At 45.1% G+C, this 15,166-nt stretch overlaps 1 protein-coding gene across 1 annotated transcript in view; it reads right to left on the minus strand.

The window, feature by feature from the left end:
- The window catches only part of F13a1 (coagulation factor XIII A chain), a 159,731-nt gene that overhangs the window by 30,761 nt on the left and 113,804 nt on the right, over positions 1 to 15,166 (minus strand). Inside the window, exon 10 of the mRNA XM_051170126.1 lies at positions 6,691 to 6,844. Coding sequence (XP_051026083.1) covers positions 6,691 to 6,844 — 154 coding nt within the window. The remainder of the gene's footprint in view (positions 1 to 6,690; positions 6,845 to 15,166) is intronic.

Below are 15,166 nucleotides of genomic sequence, written 5' to 3' on the forward strand. Positions count from 1 at the left end.
AGAGGGAAAGATTCTGCTCCAGGGATAGAAAAGGAGAGAAAGTGGAGAAGGAAAAGGAGGAAGAGGAGGCAAGCATGGTTGTATGCATTTGTAATCTTTGCACTTGGGAGTCTGAGGCAGGAAGGTAGTTTAGGGGTAGCTTGAGCTACCTAGTAAAATCCTGCCTCAAAAACCAAAAGCTGGGGATACAGCTCAGTGGAAGAACACTCATCTAGCATGAACAAGGTACTGACTGAATTCTGTACCCAGCTTTTCACATGAGCACACGTGCACATGCACCACCACCCCCTACACGCATGTGAGCATGAGCAAGACACAGAGAGACAGAAAGAAAGGTAGAGACACAGAGACAGAAAATAGCAACACAGAAAGAGAAAGAAGAGCAGGGACAGAGACATGGAGAGAGAAAGAACTAACATGAGCAAGTAAGGAAGCAAGAAACAGAAACATAAATGTAGCTTCAGATGTCTGCTCAGACCCTGACTCCCTGGCATACTGCAGACTAACAATAATTGCGAGGTTTGGATGAAGTACTTGGCTACAGGGGCAGGCTGTTGGAAGTACAGAGGATGGGTGGCCTTTCTTTTTTCTATCCTAAGTATCTCTGTATGTAGCTTTTTTTACATTGGAGGACAGAGATGAGAAGATGGAGGCAAATTCTTCTGCTTATGAAGACCAGGTATCAGTATGGCTGGTGGGGAAAAATCACTTTAAGATAAGAATGCTGGCATTTCTAATAATGCTAATTTAAAGATGTTATCTTCTACCATACCAAAAATTAAGTCAGAAAATAATAACTGAATTCAATGATGGGAAGGAGGCCAATAGACGCTATTAGCTATCACTAAATGCTAATTACATGGCAGGCCATGGGATATGTGCTTCCTTGCAATAGCTCTGCTAAGCCTCATAACAACCACAAGCTAGGTGCTATGACGAACAGCACCAGCAACATAAGGGCACATGCGTCAAAGGGCTGTTAGCTGGATCAGAGGTAACTGGGGTGTAATAAATGAAAACTACTCTGGAAGGGCAGAACAAAACACTAACAGCTGTTGTATACAGTGTGTGTGTGTGTGTGTGTGTGTGTGTGTGTGTGTGTGTGTTTGCTATAAACTTCTTTGTCAAGACTGAAAGAATGTGCCAGAAACAATAGGCCTAGAACCAGAATTGGCTCAAACATATGTTTATAGAGCTACCAAAGGAAGACAGGAAGGGAAGGAAGGAGGGGAGCCCAGCTGTGAAAGTTCAGTAAACTACTTTAGCAGCAAGCAACTGGCAAACAGCTCGTCCGTCCTCCATGAGAAGGAGGGCATTAACAATTATCACTTTGGATGAGGACCAAGTATGCATTTAGACAAAGCACAGGAAGTCCATGGCTGCCTCAGGAGATAGGAACTGAGCTGGCCCAGGCACGAGAAAAGGCAAAGCAGGGCTTGTGTTCTGAGCAACATGAGAGGCTGCTCTGATGGTCCAACCTTGATCCACCTCCTGTCCCATGGGCAGAGCAGCTGCAGGCTGGCAGAGGCCATTCCAGGAAGGAGAGAATGGCAAAGTTTTGTCAGGGCCCAAGAGAGTTGTCCCTGCTTTCCTGTAGCCATGATGTGGCACCGGTAAGAAGTTATCAAGAGCCAGGCTCTGCTTCTGAATCGCCTCTATGTTCTGCAGGAGCAAGGTCAAATCACCTTCCTGCCGAGTAGGGTGTTAACAAGCGCTTTCATATTGAATGAAGCATCCTCTCACTGTTCTGGTCACAGTCTCAACGCCTTCTCCTCTAAGGTTCTCATTACTCTGTGAATGCAGCCCCAGACCCCAGACCCCCCAGACCCCAGACCCCAGACCCCCCAGACCTCAGACCCCACACCCAGACCCCACACCCCAGACCCCAGACCCCACACCCCAGACCCCAGACCCCACCAATATGTTTCTGGTTTACTTTCCTTTTCCTTCCCTAGCATACTACTTGCCCTGTGCAGTGTCACCTTCTCTGCTGGGACACAGACTCCAGGAGGGCAAGGATTCTGTCTGTCTTTTCTACCTCCATATCACTAGGTCAGGGTCCTAGCATGCACTGAGGATCTAGAGGATGGAGGCTTGTAGATACATGCTTCTTTCAGCAAGAGGCAGAACTTTGGTCTCTACACCAGCTGCTGTAGACTGCATTCTGCTTAGCTAAGCTGTGAGAGCACAGCCCTGTGGACATCCCTTTGGTTATCTTATAACCCTGGAGTCCTGGACACAGACATTGTGCTAGGCACTATTAAGAAAGAGTCTTTCACTCATGGGTACAGAGGGAGAAGTGAAGAGCAGTCCCTGTGTAGATTTGTAGGTCAGGGATGCTGGGACAGACATTGTCATATGGAACCTGGAGACACAAGACATGAAACATCCTTAGCTTGCCTGTGTGGCATAAGAGTCTTCTTTTTAGCACAGTGGGAAAAGACAGGGAAGCATGCAAGAGCTTGGTTTTTGGGAGGAAGACAAAAATATAGTCTGAGATACTCCAAGCACTACAGTAGCAATGGGCACATTACTACTTGAAGGGGAAATTGGTTCTTATTTGACCCAGACTCTGTGTTAAAGTTTTCTACACAGGGTATTGCTTCATTCTCAGAGCATGGCTATGGAACCAGAGAAAAGAGGTGTACTTGAGGGCTGTTGCAGATGAGGCAGATAGAGGATTTGCTACCTAATTCTCTACCTAAATTTGGATGCATAGTGGCTGTCCTCATTGGGCTAGGAAGTGAAGCATGAATGGACAGGATGGTGGGGGCGGGGGTGAGTAGAATTTGAAAGGTTTGATTTCAGGTTTCTGTGGCATATTCATTCACGTAAGGTCTGGGTTGAGTTGCATTCTTGGGAGTGATCACTACACCTGTGAGAGTCTACCACAACTATCCAGGAAAAACATAAATTTGGTAGGCATGGAGCCCACAAAGGGCAGCCAGAATCAGGGGGCATTTGGAGGAGAGTGGAGAAAGGCAAGCCTAGCATTTCAGGAGACAGTACACCTAGCAGGGGTTAGGTGTGGTGGAACCATGAGAGAGTTCTGTTATAGAAACAAGAGACAGATGTTAAGAAAGGGGGCAAACATCATCAGGAAGTTAGTCGGGTAAGCAGGGTGGTTCCTACAGACATTGATCCCACATGCTGCTGTGCAATTACAAGTGGCTTCCATGGTGTTCTGTTTGCAGATGGAACCCCAAGGACAGGAAGAAACAGACTGGATATAATCCCCCAGGTCTCTCAAGATGGCGGCTGGCAGATGAGGAAGAGCACAGAATGGGCATGAGTAGTAAGGAACACAGCGAGTGTTGCCAACAGTTCTGTTAAGAGAAATAATTGAAAACAGGAGATGCATGAATGCCATTGGAGGGAGAAATGAAAGGAGAGATCAGAAACACAAGCAATAGCTGGAATAAGTGATGGAATAAAGAGGGAATGGGCCCAGATACCATCATAAAAGAGGACACGTTGTTAAGATTAAAAATGGGATGGCATGACATGTAACAGATATGACATGGAGAGATTTATTTGAGGGAAGGGAAAGAGAGAGAGGAGTTAGGACCTGAGTGGGCCATGAGGGTGGAGAGACAGAGACAGAGAGACGGAAAGAGGGAGAGAGAGAAAAAAAGAGAGTGCCCTTAGAGAAAAAAGAGGGTGCCCTTAGAGAAAGTGTAGGAGAGAAGTACAAGAGTAGGAGACAAAGTGAGAGAGAGACAGAGTGAAGGTCAGTCCCTTGGTAGTCTGGAACACCTGGCAGCAGCAGGCTATGACGTCATAAGTTGCTAATCAACCTAGAGGCAGCCGTGTATATGCCAACACATATCACCACGGAACATTTTTAGAATTCTGGTTTTCAAGTATTTACCATTTCTTAACCTTATATTTTGAAAAAAAAAGTTAAAATTTATATTATGTTTTAGTTGAAGTGAAAAATTATATCTCCACAATTTAATTAACTGTGTATTGGTCCATCCCTGAATCTGGTATAATTGCTTCTCTGTCCTCCATGTCTCCATGTTTTAGTGTCCAGACTCAGTATATGTGGATTCAGAGATGGTACAGAAGATGCACTTTGAGAATCAGACTAGCAGATCTACAGCCAGGAGCAATCACTGATAGCTTCTATTATATGCCTGGAGCAGGCATCAATAATCAACCCCTTTCCCCACTTCAGGTTGATGGAGTCCCTAGCGTCTCAGAATAGTGCTCCACTGGGACACTTGCCCAGTTAGAATGGGAAACATGTGTGCCATTCTTGATCAAAGGATGAATTTCCTACTTGGGATCAAACCTTAGCCCAGAAAGTGGTTGCAATGTCTCTTACAACTAATCACGTGTATTAGGAGTTCTAGTTGGTTCAAAACACCTACCACCCTTTCCCTGAGCCTCACCTTCTTGTTAAGGTGTGGTGCTCTGGACCTCAGAAGCCTTCCTCATGGAGAGCTGGACATTGTGTTTTAACATTTGTATCTCACAGGCCACGCCTCAGCTTCCCATTCATGGACAGGTGTGTGTCTTCCTCTCTTAAGATCTAGTCCTGCCCTGTTCCTATTTTGTCTCCACTGTCACCTTTGGGGCTGACAGTTAATCGTAGCCGGGCTCTGCTGCATGCTTTTATCTCCTTCCAGTCATTTCTACTGCTGCCTTTACCTACCATCTGATCCCATGGTGAAGCAATGGTGAGCTCACCTCTCATTCACTGAACCATATAGAGCTCATCAGTAGAAAAGAAAAATGGTCCACACTGCTATTCTGCTTTGTCCATTTTCCTGAAGAAGTCTTTCCAGTACCGCCTGAAGTTTGTATTTCCTCTTTGTAGAGGAGCTTTGGTGGTGCTGGGGCTCAAACCAGGCAAGTGCTTTCCTACTGAGCTCAGACTTGGGGGTTTCAGTCGCACTGAACAGTGTAGGTGCCAATTCAGTGTATGGACACACCATGACCTCATGATGTTTAGGGGGCCAATTTGTCCGAATGGGACCAGATGAATTGTCCAGTCTATTCTGTGCAGACAGCAGCATGGTACAGATATGGGTTTGTGTCCTGAGTCTTGAGAGCACTTCAAGGCCCATTTCTGATTGGGTGTCTTCTCTGCACCTGGGTCATCTGCCCACCCCACGTCATAGCACCTCCCTTCTGGCATGGCAAGAACAGGACTCTGCTTTCCTCCATAGGAAGGCACCCAACAGGCCTGTGGTGTCCCCTCCAACCCCATGTGGGGCGAATGTGCTGCATGGCCAAGAGCAGGCTATGTGGCTGTGATGGATCCAACTGGTTTCTTTCCCAGTCTCTAAGGAGTTTGCCTTTTGTTTTTCCAAATCTATTTTATTTGCGTTTCTGTACAAGAGGGCATTGCCTAGTTGGTTTTTATAATGTTTATATTGTTGTTGTTGTTGTTTTTGTTTTAAACTTTTGTTCTAGAGAAAAGTCAAAATACTGAGAAGGGAAAGAGGTTTTCTTTTGTGTGTTTATGCTGTGCAGAGACTGAATCATTTCAGGAAAACAGTAAAAATTCACGAGTTCAGATGACAAAAATTCTAAGCACCAACACTGAGCACCTGTCTCAGTTCAGCAGGCTTTGTCTTTATAATGCAAATCGTCTTTGTAAATAAGAGCAAGAAGGCAGTATAAAACATTGAAAAAAAATCTCTTTGCACATTAACACTTCATGAATGCCAATGAATATTTAGTATATGCTAACTAGTCATAATTTTTATCCATTCACTAAAATAAATGCCACTCTTAAGAATCTCTGGAGGTGAAACACTTCCAAAATATTGTGTCTTTCTGCTCTCAAGACAGTGAACAGTCTCACGCAGCTGGCAGGAGGCCTTCTAGGCTAGAAGTGGTATCGAGGCCAGTAACACCCTAGAAATCTAGAGACGCTTCACGTTTCCTGTCTTTGACTATGGTTCCACTGCCTGGAACCCCGATCCAGATTTCTTTAAATGAGGTCTTTTCTCACTCCTTACTTCTTTAGACTTTCTTTGTAGGACCCAGTGTTTTCCTGTTTCCACAGCCTTTTCTGTATGATGATTCTACTTCTGGTGTGAAGACAGAAACTGTGTCCTATTTACTGTGTATTGTGGAGATAGTATTGATTGAGATGTAATTGAATACAATAGCATTATTTGAGGTGTACTATACAATAAAAGTTACAAACTGTCCACCATAACATTATTTTGTAATTGAAAGTGGCCTTACACCTAATTGTCCTAAATTAGTGAAACTGCACAATCTTATCAATCTATCATATATGCATCCAAAAAGGTTTCTATGACAACCTAATGGGACAATGTGTTAAAAATAATTTGTAAAGTACTCAACAAATGTGAGGTAATGACTTAAATTTCTATTATTTAACTAGGTTGATATAATGCAGATAGTGCTTCTAATGGGATTACTTAAAATTAAGTCTCATATAAGCAGGAATACATTCTACATGGTCTACTGAAATGGAATTTGAAGCACTCACTTTACAAGCCATGTGAAGGGCAATTCTGCTCAAAACAAGTAAGCAAAAATAATGAAGAACCATGGGTGGTTGTTGCTTGTGAGAGCTTTTGTTTTTGCCCTTAATCCCAGATGCTGTGAATGCCAGGGCATTTTCTGGAGCATATTTCATCTTGACAGTGAATAAGTACTAAATGGAATTGGGAAAAAATACATTTGGTTGTAGTCAATTACCTTCTTGAAATTTGTAAGTATCAGTAATATCTTGCATGGCATCTCCTCCAATTTGTTTGGTCACAATTAACTTCCCAATATGGGTGGCATCCACAGCTTCTACCACATGAGTTCCATCTTTCTTGGCTGTAATGTAAACAAGATCGCTGTTGACCTGGAAACCGGAGAGGGGAGCATTAGCTATCCTCAAATGTTTTCTTTGTTTCTAATTGCAATATTCACAGTATCTAAAACATATAATTAATGTGATGTTCACCAATAGTGAATAGGCAAACAAATGTGATAAACATAGACAAGGATACTATTTAGCAATAAAATCCTGTCATCTGTGTCAGTACAGGTAGCGCTGGAAAGCATTATGCTAACTGAAATAAGCCAGCTCAAGTAATTGCAAGTACCACACATTCTCATTTATTTGTGAAAACTGAAGTGCTGAGCTTGAGGAAGAGAATAGATCATGAGTTACTAGAGACAAGGAAGTGAAAGGGAAGACATAAAAAAGTTCAGTCAGGGACACAAAAATTCAGCTGGAGTGTGGAAATTCCTTCTGAGTTTCCTATGGCTCTGGTTGATACAGTGAGCGATACACATTAGAATGTTGAGAAAAGTATAAAGTTCCCAAAACATAGATTGACTGAAGATCTGGGATTATTGTCATCATCTGTCACCACACATTGCCATCTCAAACCACACACAGATGTACAAACAGCATGTCTCAGGAAAAAGCAAAGCAAATTCCTCATCTCCAAAATCTATAATGTTCCATGTTGTAGACATCTATACTGTAAAATTGTGCTCCTTTCATCAATAGAAGGGAAGCCATCAGACAAGCTCCTTTTAAAGGGCCAGAAAGATAGATGCTTGCCACTCAAGTGTGGCCACCTGAGTCAACTCTCAGAACCCATATAAAGAAAGATGCTAGGACAGAACCAATTCCACTGAGTCCTCTTGTTGCCATATACATGCCATGACATGCATGTGCCCTCCTCTTCATCACACACACACACACACACACACACACACACACACACACACACACAAATAATAATAACAACAACAATAATAATAATAATAATAATAATAATAATAATAATATGCATACAATATTATGAAAAGGAATCCACTTTGGATGACTCATGACTCAGTAAATTCTGAGGCAAGCACTATCAGTTAGTTGTCTCATCAATGAATGTTTCTGTCTTTTCTCTTCCTGGTAGATTCAACCCTGTTTAGGGAAACTGGAAGCAGCAAGCTCATTCCCTGCCTTCCTGGCCCCCTGCTAAGCCAGCAGAGGCTTTGCAACCTACTTGGAGGAGGGAAGGAAGTCAGCTGGGGGGCTTCTTGGGAAGAATTCTAACTGCTACCAAAAGAGAGAGGGACACAGGAGAATCTGCCTTCCCTTTCTCCCTTAGATGTCTTCACGGGGCAGACATACTGGCAGGAGCTATCGTCTACCTGCTGCCTACCTGGGGCAGAAAAGCTTGTTCAGCCGTGAGAGAATGGCTGAGAGGAAAGAGGCTCGCAGACCCAATGAGCCATGTAAAGGGACAGGGCTTGAACTGCTGGCTTCGGGAGTCCTTACATAAGAAGAAACCCCTGTCTGTTTCAGTCATGTTGTCTGTGTCACTTGTAGCAAAAGGTATTTTAATTGAAAAGAAAAAAATGTAATTAAACCATCCAGGAGGAATTCAGACAATTCCCGGTGGTTCCGCATCTCAGCGAGGCTGTTTGCGGAAACTGGAGACAGCGCCTTGGAATGAAGCTGAACCCTGCTCTTGCGAGGTTTCACTCGCCACTGTGCTTCCTAGGCAGTGCCAAATACGCCTGGAGGGTGACCCCACAAGCCCTGATTGTGGGGCACATCCTCCCTGTTTCAGAGTTCTGTTTATTATGAGGGGAGCGGGTGGGAAACAGCAGCACTGCCAACGACCAATGGCGTGGTGCTTTTCCGGCGCTCCCCCCCAGCTCAGCTCCTGTTTCTTTAAGTGAGAAGCGCCTCACAGGATTCCTGGCAGAATTAGCGGAAATAAACGCACGTGCCCTCCTTACCATAGTGCCTGGCATGGATGTAACACTCAGTAACTGTTATCGATAATTATGTATTATTTAATAGTTGTCTCAGATAGTGCCCAAAGTGCCAGAGCCCTAATGTTGAGCAAAACAGATCTGGGACTTCCATTAGAGTTGACACAGTGGGAGGAGAGATTCTGGGTGCCAGAATCACCTGGGCGAACTTAAAAAAAAAAAAACAACAACAACAACAACAAAAAACAAAAAACACACCCAAGTAGATGCCTGATTAAGGAGGATCTGAAGACTATTTTAAAAATAGTCTCAGAGGGCCCTTCTAAATACCCAGGCCTTAGAACTTCTGGAACACAGTACAAAAAGCACTAGGAAAGGGTGACGCCAAGGTTCTTTGTGGGTGCATGGACTAGTGTGGAGGTGGGCCAATAGTAACAGGTTGAAATGCTCAAGATGTATAGGAGTCTATAAGCTAAGGGAGGAGGGAAGGGAGGCAGAAGATGGGCAAGCAGGCGCAAGACCCCTCAAGGCCCAGAGAGATGTTGGGTTCGCTGTGGGAAACCTGTGCTCTGAAGATTTGGTGTGGACCTGCAGGAAGCTGTGTCAGTCACTGTGAACTTCAGGTCTGGTTTCTGGACCATGAGAGTCCATCGTTCTTGTCTTGCTACTTTCGGAGGAATCTTTTAGTCCGGAGTGAGATAAGAACGGTCTCTTTGACCTCCACTTTGGGTTAGTAGTGCTTGGCTCATCCTCAACCTGTGACCTGGGCTAGCCCATGACCCCGTCCCCTTGAACTTGGCCCTGAACTGACCCTATCCCCTTGAACTTTGTTGCATACTCCCTCTCTCACCTAGGCAGCACCATGCTTGGGGCTTGATGAAATGTTAAGACTGAGATGGGACATCTGAAAGCAGAGCAAGAAAGGACAGACATTACCTAAGAAATGGTTTTCCTCTGGGGATGTTTAAATGAACTTCCTGAGAGCACTAACATTCCTTCTGTAGGAGGCAACACAGGCATGAGAGCTGTTCCCTACTTTCAAGCTCCCAGAACAGTAATGATAAACATCCCCTACCCCCAATCCTTGCCACGGCTCAGTTTCCCAGTAGGACGAGGTTAAACGTGAGTGACTGAGTCCTGGACTCTACTCACCTATGGCTGAAGAAACTTAGGGAGCCCAACAACACTGAGATAGCATTTCTGTATGTGTACAGGGGTGGGAGGGGGAAGCATGTGACGTCAGCATGCTCTCAGCTCAACTGTTGTGCCAGTTCTGTACCCATGTATAATGATGAAGAATGTAGGTGCTCAAAAAGGTGCAGGTGATAGGCCCCAGCTCCAGCCAACTGCCTAGGCCGGAGCAGTAGTTATGCACAGGTACGCTGCCACGAATAATGACTTCCAGCTGTGCTCCTTTGTCTGGACGTGCGATAGCTAATGACTTTCATTGAAGGATTGGTAGGTAGATCAGTATTGCTTATAAAAGCTCTCTAGCATAGCATAGCATAGCATAGCGAAGCAGTTCTGAACCTGTGGATCGTGACCTCTTTGGGGGTCTCATATCAGATATTCTGCATATCAGAGAATTACATTACAATTCGTAGAAGTAGCAAAGCTACTGTTATGAAGTAGCAATGAAATAACCTTATGGTTGGGGGTTACCAAAACATGAGGAACTGTATTAAAGGCTTACAGCATTAGAAAGGTTGAGAACCACTACTTTATATATATGCTTTGATTTTTTTAAAAAAAATGATTATTTGTTTGTTCCTGTGTGCTAGGAGGCTTCTGTGTAGGTCAGAGGACACTTGCGGGAGTCGGTTCTCTCCTTCCAGCAGGTGGTGCCAGGGAATTGAACTCAGGTTGTCTATCTTGCCAATGAGCATCTTTACTCAGCAAACCATCTTGGCAGCTCCTGTTTATTTTTGATACAGGTTATTCTTGTGTACCTCAGCTTGGCCTGGAAGTCACTGTGTAGGCCTGGCTAGCTTCTAATTTGCCCTTAGCCTCCCAAGGGCTGGGATTCTGGGTGTGTCCCTACATCTGGTGTGTGAAGCCTCTGTGTTTGTGGCCTGTCTTGCCTTTTGTCTGGTTTGGATGAAAACCAACCTTTGTGGATCCCTAAGTCCTTTCACTCTACTCAAAGAGACTGTGGCCACATACAGCCAGGCATCCCTCCCTCCATGACAGCTGCTGTTGCCTTCACAGCACAACATTCTGGCTTGTGGGCAGGCACGGGGCTTCTTGTGCAGGTTGTGTTATTTGTCAAGTTCTGGGGCCTCCAGGGGTTGGGATGGACCTTTTGCAAGCTTAGAGGATCTCTGCAAATTTGTTGCTGGTGCACTCCATGCTCTTTGCTACTGGGGATGGAGATGCCATCTCAAGCTCAGGACCCAGGGACAAAGTCTCTTTGCTTTGTCCATTTACCTGTGGACACAGCCTTGGGCAGACCCTACAGAGAAAGCAATGCTTCCCCCAGAGCATATCAAGGTCCTTGGTTTCTGTTTGTGATTGTGGAAGGCTGCGCCTGCTCTGTGTGTGCTCCCTGCAGGGTCACACATGTTCTTTGTCCCCCATAAAGACTCATATCACAAGACGCATCTGGGACCTCATCTCTAAGATGCTGGTTTTATCAGTGTTCTCTGTTTGATGTGTGTATGTATGTATGTATGTACGTATGTATGTGTGTGTGTACGTGTATGTATGTGTGTATTTGTGTATGTATATGTGCCTATGTATGTCTGTATGCATTCATTCGTTCACTGTAGTGGATATTGCTCCTACTGATGAGAATGCAGGAGATTCTACTTTCACAAAGCTTCTATCACTGGTGTGTGCGCACGCGCGCGCATGTGTGTAAAGGCCTTATTGAAGAGGGGAAAAAAGAGATCTGAAGTGAAGAGCACCTGCACCGGCACCACCTGCAAATGACTGATTTTCACTATAGGAAGAGAGAGTAATGGGGGTGGGGCACTTTCTTTGGAAAGACACGGGCACAGGAACTTGTTTCCAGAAGAGCAAGAAGGTCAGTAGGAAACTGAACAAAGTATGGGGCAGGAGAGAATCCAGGAGCTAGACCGCACAGAATTCATCAAGCTTCACGTTCAGCTTACATGTAAGGATGCTAGGAATCCATTGGAAGGTTCATTTTGATTGACAGCTGAAAGAGGGCTTCATACTGGTTTTTGGCACACAGACAGAAGGATGAAAGGGAACAGTGAGAGAAGCTAGGAGGCCACATCACAGAGCTCAGTACTGGCAGGACTCAGAGGGCAACGCTGGGGATTGTGGGGTGGACGGACTTCAGACACCTTTGAAGACTTCCCTGGCAAGACTCATGAGGAAGGGTGAGAAGCCCAAGTCAAAACAATTTTTGAGTTTTATAAGGTATTTAAATGAATGGATAAGATGTATTTGATCCGAGTAGGAGATGTTTATAAAATAAATTTACTCTGGGAAAGCAATGATAGGCTTGAAACGAGACCAGTTTCCAGCAGCATCTGTAGTGTTGCTATAGACTTGATGGTATAGGGCCAGAGAGGCAGAGCTCGGGAGAGAGTTACTGCGGTTTTAAGAAACCCATCCCTGAGGCTGAAAAATCACATGCACATGTGTGTTCGTGTGTGTGTGTGTGTGTGTGTGTGTGTGTGTTCATGAATGTGTACGGTGTAAGATTTGTACGTGTGGTGCATGTATGTTTGAGACCCATAGGTGTACATGTAGGTGGATAGTATGTGTGCGTAAACCACAGTTGCCCATGCTATGCATGTATGCGTGCATCTGTGTGTGTGTAGTATGTGAGGGGTGTGTGTGTATATGTGAGGCTCACAGGTGTACACACGTTTGTGCATTAGTGTGTGTGTGTGTGTGTCCATTTGGGGTGAGGTGATATAAAAAGGGCTCCAGAGGCCATTGAAAGAAGTTAGGGCACAAGAGAATGATCTTTTCTGGGGGGCAGTTCTTCACTGAGCCCCACTAGAACTTCACGTATGACTTCAGATTTAAAGCCATTCTATCCTCTCCTTAACTCTTCAAAAGCCCAGAGCCATGGTGTGCTGGGGAGAGAAGCGGCACCTGGGTCCTTGGACCCGAGGGAACTCAACAATGTGAGGAAGGCATGTGGAGGGAGGGGCAGGGAATCCCAGGTGCAGATGCTCAGCATGCTCCCTTCTGTCCTTTTCTAAGAAAAGTGAGGGAGAAGAAAGGAACATTTTCCACGGCTCTCTCCTTTCAGATTCTGTTTCTACTCAGAGGCCAAGGAAAACTCCAGAAAAACTGACAATTAGTCAATGAGCTGGATGGTCTGGAAGCTGGTGAGGAATGGCTGGGAAGTCAGCATGCTGAGAGGCCAGAACAGGCAAGACACCTGCTGATGTCCGTCCTTCCGGTAGGAAGAGGAAGGCTGACCCCAGGCGGAGGGGAGGAAGAGTGGTACCTGGCCATCAGTCTCAACTGTAGTCACAGAGACTCATGCTAAAATCACTGGCTCACCCCATGGGGCCCTAGCGAGGGCCCCTGAGAGAAAGCACCTCTTATGCTTTTAGGCAGCACATACATCTCTGACAAATAGCTTGGACCTGGAGCCCAGCCCAAGCTAAAGCAACAGCCTGCACGACAAAGAAGCCTCTTGCAGCGGTGAGAGGAACAATTATCTGCAAAGCCTGATGACGTCCCTAACACCCTGATCTATATTTAATAACAGCAAAAAGCGCTTGCATCAACAGCTATTAGGCCCTTCGTACTGCAAGGAGGGCCTTCCTCTCTCCTGCGCAGCAATAAGGCACAATACAAATATAAAAAGAGAGCTTCATGGGTTTCAGAGCGATCTCCCATTAAGAGATTCTCAGAGTGTCATAAACTGTCAGATGGCAGCATGGGAGGTTTTGTACAAATTTTCAGATCCTAACGTGAAATCAAATGGATAAAACTCCAAGCACAGTAAGGCTGGTCTCCTGAGACTTCTGGCAACAGCAACGGCAGGTACAATGTCTTCCTTCTGTCTGTTTCACATCTGTGATTTCTGCTGTCTAAATGCTGACACTTGCTTCCCACATACGTCTCAATACTGCCCCTCCTTTCTTGGCGAATGCCATTTCAGTGTGAGCATGCCTCGCTGGATCATGTGTTGGAACGCTTGCTTCCCAACTGGTGGCACTGCTTGGAAAAGGCGATGGAGTCTAGCAGGAGGAAGTGAGGTGCTCAGGGCAGGCCAACCCTGCTTCTGGTAGACTGCCTGAGGTAAGGTAGCCAGTTGATTCATGCCCCTGCCTCAGCTGCTATACCTTCCCCCATCACAAGGGACCATTCCCCTGTCAAATCACAAGCCCAAATAAAACATTCTTCCCTTAAGATGTTTTTTTTTTTTTTTCTTCAGGTTTTTGTTTTGTTTTGATTAGAGTGGCCTAAAGCCCCTCCCACATTCATCATGGAGAGGCAATCCAAGCCTCCTGGCTTTGGTGCAGTTCCACCCAAGCCATGTTCCACAGGTTGTCGGTGCCCTGGCTGACGATATCATGGCAGTGATATCTCCCTCTAATTTACAGAATAAAGGACTGTTTTCCCAGCATGTGAAGAGCCCCACATAGCCCTCTGTAGACGTCTCCTTTACTTGATACACTGACACATCACTAGTATGCTGAGGAGTCTGTACTGCTGTCAGCTGTCCACAGAGCATTTGGGTACTCAGGTCATTCCCTCTGCCTGAAATTCTTTTCTCCTCTCAACTCCTTTCTTACTAACTTATTTATTTAATGTATGTACTGTGTTGTGCTTGATGAGGTCCAAGGAGGACTTGTGGGAGTTGATCCTTGCTGTGTGGGTCCCAAAGACTGAACTCGGGTCATCAGGCTTTGCAGTGAATGGTTTTATCCACTGGGTCATCTCCCTGGGCCCTCCTGACTTCTTTCTACTCTTCTTTGTCTGAATAAGCATTGTTCCTTCCCCTGTAAGCCCGTAGAACTCTGCTCATAGAACTACGGTTGTACAGATGTTCTTTGGCTTCTGATAAGATTATATTTCAATTAAAACTCATTGTAAATAGAAAATTTGATAAGATGAAAATGCATTTCATATGCCTTCTCTATATCTTAGCCAAGTAGCAAGGCACACTAGTGTGACTGACATTCTCTTATGGTTATGGGCATGCCTGGGAGTTGTAGTTCTGCTACCACCCAGTATCACCTGAGATCTGATCATGTGTTATCACTTCAGGATAAGATCTTTATTCAGAATCCAAACTGTGGTTTCTATTGAACTTGCACTACTTCTTTGTACAACTACAAAGTTAAAAGAGATACCATGAGTCAGGGGCCATTTGTATCTACACGAGGAATCATGGTTGCCACGACACTTCCTGCCTTAAGTATTGGGGTCTTTGCAGTCCTCTAGTTCCTGCCTCCATTTTCTCAATGAAGGCATCTCCATGTATAAATACAATCTTATGTTGACTATA

The sequence above is a fragment of the Acomys russatus genome, chromosome 3 (genome assembly GCF_903995435.1).
Source record: "Acomys russatus chromosome 3, mAcoRus1.1, whole genome shotgun sequence".
NCBI lineage: Eukaryota > Metazoa > Chordata > Mammalia > Rodentia > Muridae > Acomys > Acomys russatus.